The 8,520-nt window shown below is 38.3% G+C and overlaps 1 protein-coding gene across 1 annotated transcript; it reads right to left on the minus strand.

Annotated features, from left to right (window-relative positions):
• Positions 1-2,872: 2,872 nt before the first annotated feature.
• Positions 2,873-7,791, minus strand: ptger1a (prostaglandin E receptor 1a (subtype EP1)). Its single transcript, XM_034202471.1, has 3 exons — positions 7,510-7,791; positions 5,279-6,189; positions 2,873-3,905 (listed from the first exon to the last, which is right to left on the minus strand). Exons 2-3 carry the CDS (start codon positions 6,146-6,148, stop codon positions 3,636-3,638), a joined length of 1,140 nt encoding a protein of 379 aa, XP_034058362.1. The 5' UTR covers positions 6,149-6,189; positions 7,510-7,791; the 3' UTR covers positions 2,873-3,635.
• Between the last annotated feature and the right edge of the window lie 729 nt (positions 7,792-8,520).

Genomic DNA, 8,520 nt, shown 5'->3' on the forward strand with positions numbered 1-8,520 from the left:
GAGGATTTCATCGAAGGATGGTCTGGTGGTTCCTCGGTTATAGCTCCTCCATTATCACTCCTCGATCCTCGGTCCTCCGGCAAAAATAAGGCCATTGGGACGCTACTCAAGATGGCGCAGACAAATCAACTTCCGGTGAGACCGAGACCGAGGAGCGAGGAAATGAAAAATAATGGAGGACCCTATACAAATTAAATATATATGTAAATATATATATAAAATACAAAAATACAAAATAAAAAGTAGTGCAAAAAGTTTACATACATATAATATAATAGAATATGATATTTACAAGAACAGAATATGAAATTAAATAATGTAAATTAATTTTTTTTTTAAATACGGTGTATTGCGTGGATAATATACCTAATCACAGTGAATGTTCAAAACTAAATTTGATACATTTTTCTTTTTCATCTCACAGTGCACATATTTAAGTAATCATAACACAAAGCTAAAAGTGAATCTGTTTTTCCTTTCTCTTTTCAAGAGTGCTTCAGAGGATGGCTGAATTCACAAAACGTAGAGAAGACCGAGAGAGAGAAGTTGGCCGGTTACTACATTTCACAAAAAATACAGGACCTTGTGAAAAACGGAAGGAAACTGCTTAAAATTATGAAGTATGGGTGTTTTGAAAATGTTTTCAAATGTGTGTTAATGTTCATTGTGTGTTATAAATTATTTTCCTGCTTCTAATCATTTGATGTATGAGTATTTACAGACATTCTGGTACTTTTCTGGTAAGGTAGGTGCTCTGAAATGATAGATGTTCATTGAGCTACTGCAATTGGGTGAGAGTGTTTCATCATCATATATGACCAGCTTAACCACCAAGTAATCCCAGTTAAAGTTATACTCAAGATCATACCAGTCTGACCAGCTAATGGTGACCAGCTAGAACACTGTGACCACCAGCGTTTACCAGCTATCCCGACCAGCTAGTGGTGACCAGCTAGACCACTGTGATCAAACCAGCTCTCCTGACCAGCTAAAGTGTCCAAAACCCCTCTTAACCAGCAAACTAATCCAGCCTAATATTGACCAGCCAGACCAGCCTTGTTGGTCTAAGATGTGTAACAGGACTGGGCAGATAAAGAGGAAAGTGGTAGTGCAGCAATCACGACAGAGGCAGAGTTCAAATCCAAAAAAAGGCTTTATTGCTATCAAACTCCAAAAATACCTTCCATTAAACAAAGGCTAACGTAGCCGGGCCGCTAACCGACTTACCAGCTTACAAAAAAACGTTTCCTTACACTGGGAGCCTCCTGCTCCCTCCATGTGCCACACACAACTGAGCAACTCTGTGTGCTTTGTCTCCCTTGAGGGAGTGATTAGCACCAGGTGTGAGGTCTCCACATCTGCTCCCAATACTGCTAATTGGAAGAGGGTGGAGCCACCTGTTGGGAATGTAGGTGCCTCCCACTACCCTGCCTCTCAGCCCCTTACAGCTGTTTTTTTCAGCAGGGAAGCAGGTAAATCCCACCATTTTGAAAGAAATGTGTTTTAAAGTCTGAAAATCAGTGTGTTACTTTAAAGGTCTCTTATTATACTGTTGTTAGGCATATATTATAGGTCTCAGATATATAAAAAACATGTCTATGAAGTGTTTTGCTCAAAATACCAAACAGATCATGCATTCTAGCCTCATTCCCCTCTATTTCTGCCTGTTACTAAAGTGCTGATCCTGGGTCAGTAGCTTCAAACATTCACACTCATAAGGCATGTTATGAGTAAAGATTAAGCAATAAGGTTGAGGGAATATGATACAACCTGGAGAACAAAATCTGTGGTCACTACCGAAACAGTGGATGTTTTGTAAAAAATAAAGTATATTGATTTATCAACTAAAATTATATGATACTGATTGGTTTTAATCTTTATATATACAGTCTATGGTTTTAATGTATGTTCAATTTCAACAATCATCAACTCTGGAATAAATATGATCAGTATTATGCATTTTACAAAGAAAGTTTGCATTATGATTTTTATGAATTGTATAAATTGAACTTTGAAATGTGATTAAAAATGTAATTGCATTGATTTAATTGTGAAAACCCTCAAGACATATTTGTTAAAATACTATTTAGAGAAGGGAAGGTAAAACAATCCTAACAGGTTAATATAATTTTTACTACAGTGTATATGTACTATGTTTCGGTAGTGACCATTTTTGGTAGAGGAAGAACATTCCAATACAGTCTGAAAATCCGATATAAAAATGTACGGTTCTTTTACTGTGAGTTTACTTTTTACTGTGATATGTGTATTTTAGATATGGTACAAAATATATATGGACAACGTTTTGGGGAAAAAACATACACAATTTCAAAACTGTTCCAACCTGACTTTGCACCAATTCGGTAGAATGGCCCATATATGTTTATTGGATAGATAAATCACCTATGAATTAATTGCTTCTGACTTATCTTTAAATAGTTCTTCATTGAATTTGTGCACAGTTAAGATAACATTCTCCAGGTGGTTAACATAATGCAGGATGTGCCAGTTATAATTCAGCACTTCAAAGTGAGTCACATGAATTAATGAACAAGTATGTCAGAAAGGCTTTATTTTCTATCCGGCAGACGGTGATGCAGAAAGGAAACTAATAAAATACCAAGCTGGTGATAATGGTATTTCATTGAAGCACTGAAGCGTGTCTCAAGTTTACATCCTCAACTAAATCAAATATATTTGCTCAACAATATTCTGGATTTATTATGTTATTACCCGCATGACCTTAGTGGATAATTTGTTTTGGTCCTTTTTTATTGTCATCACTGGAATGTGAAGTCCAGAAGGAATCGGCAGGAAATTACTGCTGCAGATCATACTGTCAATAAAGATGTATTTTATCATTAATACTCAGGACAGTAGAGAGAATACTTAAGTACTAAATTCAATTCAGAGTAAGGTCACATTGCATTCTTTTATTTACATTCAATTATAATGTCTTTACATATCTTCTGTAAAATCGAGGGTAAAATTCAAGTTTTAACTTACAAAAAAATACATTACATCATTACATTATACATTACTGTATAAAAAAATGGAAAGCATATTAAAACGTAAACTTACAGTACATACACTCCACAATACTTGAATATTTACATTCCTTCATGAAATACATTCAGCAGAATATTAGCATTGAACACAATCCAAGTACTTCTGCTTTACTCTGGAGGTTATATTGGTGCAGCTCAATTCTTCCACATAAATGTAAGAGCAAGAGACGTGCAATTTATTTTTTTACTTCCAATGATGGTTAAAATGAAGTTATGAAATAAAACATTACTCATTCCCTTTATGAGTGGCGCAGCATCACACTTCTGTGTTCATATTCTGTGGCCCTTCATGTTTCCAAATGGGAATACAAAATGACTAAGGAATGTTCACTTATTACAAGAAAACTATAAAAGGTTTATGTGCAAAACAATAGCATTAGCTAGCTTCCATTTGTTAGGGTCAGACAATGAACTCAAGGGTACACTTTGATGGAGTTTGAGAGAGGTACTTTTGATTATATTAAGCATTTCCAGCCCAAAAGATATTCTATGTTGGTCTCTCTTCTTTATTCTCAGGGTTCTGTAATAGTTCACCTGAGGACAAAGTACTTATCAGCTTCCCTCAGCTCAAACTTGGTTGACTTGATGCTTCTCTGAGCTGGGGAAAGAGGTGGGCTCCCAGCGGCCGATGATAGTCCCCCTCAGTCCTGCCTGGCACTTAGCGATGAGGTAGATTTTGCGGAGAACGGTGCGCCGCAGCAGGATGTAGACCCAGGGGTCCAGAATCTGGTTCCATGTGGCCAGCCTCACGGCCATCACCATCAGGGTTTTATAGCTGGATAGGTCCTCTGCTATGGATCCTGTGTAGGAGCGGATCGCCGACATCAGGCTAAAGATCTGCAGGGGTGAACATCTTGTATTACAACATGATGAGAGGGTAAAACTACTGCATAAGTTACAAATAATTTATATAATTTTGTTGTATTATCACATCCAACACATTATGTTATTTTTCGCACCCGTATCAGCATGATACATGAAACATGTTAGAAAAATCTCTTCATCAGTAGTGGAATACGTTTTCAGATGTATAAACACTCTATTACAAAAAAGTCTCACATTCAAAATGTTACTTAATGAGTGTTATGTACTATCAATTTAAACCTGCAAAGTTAGTAAAGCTCTAAAGTTAATGTAGTGGAGCAAAAAAGTAGAATATTTACATCCGAGATGTACAAAAGTACAAATATTGAGTAAATCCGCTTGATTACATTCCACTACTGCTCTTTAGACTACTTCATTTAGTGATTTGTTACAAATATGATATATATAATATATTCTTCTGCCTGCCCCAATTTGAAGGATAATTCATGCAGCAGATTTTACATTCAGTGTTTGTTTGTAGAATCTCTTCCTCTTGACACAAAGTTGTCTGAATTTGGTTTGAGTGGTTTTCCTATTGAATTGACATTCAGTTTTTCCTTTAGTTACTTCAGGCCTATTTGACTTCGTTAAACTGTAGGAAGGTCAAGTGGATAGTGAGCATCCATAAAAAGAAAAACGCTCAATATTTGTATGGTCTACACCAGTGTCTTATTTTAAAAAATATTTTTAATCTGTTGCTATTTTCCTACTTGTATTCAGCAAGTAGTCTTAAAAGATAATGCTTTCTGGGTAGTAAAAATACCTAAAGGAGCCCTATGATGCTTTTTGGTTCTCCCTTTCCTGTAGTATGTTATAGATTTGCTGCATGTAAACGGTCTGCAAAGGATCAAATTCAAAAGCTCCCTTTCAGAGTGAGTTTCTCTCCCACAAGGGTGAAAAGAGATGCTGCAGCACAGGCAATATGAGAACAATAAAGAGAGCTAACAAGTCACAGTGGAGGAACAACATACTAATATGAAACCTGAACATGAGCATAATAGCTCTTTAATTTGCAATGGGCAAAAGTTTGTTTTAAAACTTTCTATCAACACTGTAAAACAGTTAAATAAATAAATATGTATTACAGTATGTTGCAGAGATAGCCACTGAAAAATAACCTGCATCATACATACATTGTTCCAGCTGTGTGAAAATGACATGCTGTTATCGAACTACAGGCATCATAAGAAAGGGACAACAAATCCAAAGACCTTTACTTATACAATAGCACTTTTTCTAAATGAGTGCTCTGAGTGCCAGTGCATACCTAGCAGAAAGGTGAAGTGATCTCATTATCGCCCAACCTTGTGTGCTCATCCCCTCTCATTGTACCTTCTATGACTCACCAGCAGAGGGCTCCAGCAAATGCAGGAGGTGACCATGATGCCGACCAGCTGCACCACCATCTCTATATCATGAGACTTTGCTGAGTGATGCGAGCCGGGCTTCCTCCTGAGCCTCGCCAGCACCAGGGTCAGTCCACTGATGGTGTTACACACCAGCGCCACAGCCAGTGAGGCCATCCCCAGCCCAGAGAACAGCACCACGAATGTCACGTCCACCTCCTGAGTGTCACTGAGCACTTTGATGAAACACCAGGTCCCTGGGTCCTGGTAGGCGTAGGAGCCCAGCTGAAAGCAAGGCAGCAGGGCCACACACAGAGCCGCCAGCCAGATGGCAGACAGGCAGATCTTTGCACGTGTTTTGGTGACTAGAGAGGAGTGCAGTAGAGGCTTCGTGACACCCAGGCAGCGCTCAGCAGCCATGGCACAGCCCATGAAGAGTGGGCACAGGCCGAAGAACACCATGCTGCCACCCAGGAACTGACACATCCCATCGGAGGAGTTGAAGTCATCAGGGTGAACGCCTCCAGAGAGGTAGAGTCTGAGCACCAGGGCACCAGGGATCACGTGCCCAATGAAGTCTGTAAACACCAGAGAAGAGGCAAAGAGAAGGAATATGGCTTTGTTGCGCCGGCGCTGCTGGGAGTAGGCATTGGCCAGGATGAAGAGGGCCACGATGTTGGAGATGATGCCCAGTGTCATGGACAGTATGACCACAATGACTCCACTGGTGGTGGGCTGCAGCAGGGTGAGGTTTCCCTGCTGAGACAGCCCTTCAACTGCTACCCTGGCCTCCACTTTCCCCCCGCTGTCATTAGAGGACCGAGGGAGGAGCGGGGAGGATGAGGAGTTGTAATGGCTCAAAGCTAACATCACTGAACTGTGAACGGAAGGAGGTCCATAGTTAAGGGAGGCTGCAAGACAAAGAAGAAAGACCAAATGAGCTGTGGATCTTAAGAGAACACTGTAAAGCATACAAATAAAAATAAGTGAACATTTATGTCAAAAACTGAAACTGTAAACAGATTTGAAACTAAATGGACATTTTGGAATGACATGTTAGTCAGTGTTTTCCACCACATCAATAACGCACCATATAATTGAATTTATATGATATAATTGTGTTGTATTCCTTCCCACACTTAGGAATACAACACAATGATATCATATAAATTCAATGATATGGTGCCTTATTGATGTGGTGGAAAACACTGACTAACATGTCACTCCAAAATGTCCCATAGATGTCCATTTAGAAGTATCAAAGCTGTGTAACTTCAAATAAGGAAACTTTAAATAGGCCTTAGATATGTTAATATTTGTTCCGTGCCGGTTGAGGGACTTCTAATAATAAACAATACTTAGTTAAATACTTGAACACATTTTTCTTCGTAATGCTCTTTCAAACATGACTTGACAGCTGTTTACCCTGTGAATAGTGTCCAGCTATCATGAAAAATCACAAGGTAAGTGTCAGAGATGCAGTGTAGCATGATTGTGAGTGGAGACTGGATCACTTAGGTTGCGTTTGGCTGGAGGTCAAACACAGGTCACGAACAGGACAATGACACACTCCTGCATATTAAAAAATTAAAATTAAAACACGGCTAAGCAATGTAGGCATACATGAATGAGAATGAGTAAATAAATATATATCCGATTTTTCATAAATGTCCCTTATGATAAATATAGCTATATCTCATCTTACCATTATCTTATTTTGTCTAAAGGAGTCCAATGTGATGTAAAGAAAAATAAACCTATAAGCTGATGTTCTGTACTTAACTGTATATAGAAACAGACATTTATTCAGAAAACATTTGTTCACCTTTTTTTTACCTATATGTGCAAAATGCAAATACATGTAAGTGAACCATTATACTTGCTAACTTCTATATATTTTTTACTGAAGCATTGTAGGAATGCTATAAGTGTATAAATAACATATTGTGTAAGCAAATGTATATTTATGTTGACTCAATGAATTAAGAGAAATAAATAAACAGTCTAAATATTCAGATTTGCTCTTGGTTGCACCTCTTTGCAGAATGTTGCAGTTTGTAAGAAAGTACAGAGATACAATGCTCACTGTGATAATACAAACGCTATGTGTCGAGTTATAGTCAGACATTTAAAAACATGCAATCTATCCGATTTAGTTAGCCACATTTTGCTTTAGGAACAAATTCACTTAAGGCCTGTTATTTTTGCTTTAAAATAAAGAAATATCTTACCACTACATAGATATCCTTCCCAGTCCAGCTGAACAACATGAAGATAGTTTTCACTGTCCAACAGATATCATCCAGAAACAAACACTTTCAGCAAATTCCACAGATGTCTTTTTCCTTTAGATCAGAAATCCTGTTTCCCCTTCATAAAGTCCGATGCACCTCCTTAGCGGAGTATTTCCCGAGACTGTATCCGTCTGGGTCCTTCATGGCGGCTTGACGGTTGTAAAATATCCCCACTGACACTCAAATACCGAGCCACGTTTTTATAGCGCCTCTTTCTGCCCCCTGTGAGTACGTGTATGTGTGTGTGTGTGTGTGTGTGTGTGTGTGTGTGTGTGTGTGTGTGTGTGTGTGTGTGTGTGTGTGTGTGTCTGTGGGGCGTCTCTGTGCACAGTCAAGTTCACGTATCTGCTGTCGCTTCTCTGTATACATTCACACAGTAAGCGCACTTTAATGCGTTTACTCACTTTATGCGTGTCACGTCCATTCCTAAGAAATTATCTCAAATTGGCGTCTTTTACCTCGAGGCAGAACAGCGTGTACAGCAAAGCTTTATATTACAGTTATAAGTCATCTTTTAACGTCACCAAGATGTGCAGACTTCACAGGGTTAAGATTGTATCGACCAGTTATTAGGTGAAGACATTGTTAAGCATTTTGTTTTCTGGAGTCTAGATCTATTTGGTTTCATCGACTACATCATTTTGTAGATGTTTGATGCGCAATCCTGTGCTCAAAATAACATCGGAGGTATCAGTTATCCAGAGAGATCGAGTTCATGGTGGATGTGCTGTTTATCAGTTTGCTGTTGGAGACGTTTTCTATTTCACCTCCCTGAAAAAAAGACATCATAGAAAATGATGCTGGACTGTTATTTAGAAAAAATATTAGATAAAGTTCAACTATGAGGTATTTTTATCTTTTTCCAAACTTTATTAAAGGACTTTTGCATTCATAGGAATGATGTAAACATATACTTTTCAAACCTACCAAACTTGTAAGGACTTAATC

The sequence above is a fragment of the Gymnodraco acuticeps genome, unplaced genomic scaffold, assembly GCF_902827175.1.
Source record: "Gymnodraco acuticeps unplaced genomic scaffold, fGymAcu1.1, whole genome shotgun sequence".
Taxonomy (NCBI): Eukaryota; Metazoa; Chordata; class Actinopteri; order Perciformes; family Bathydraconidae; genus Gymnodraco; species Gymnodraco acuticeps.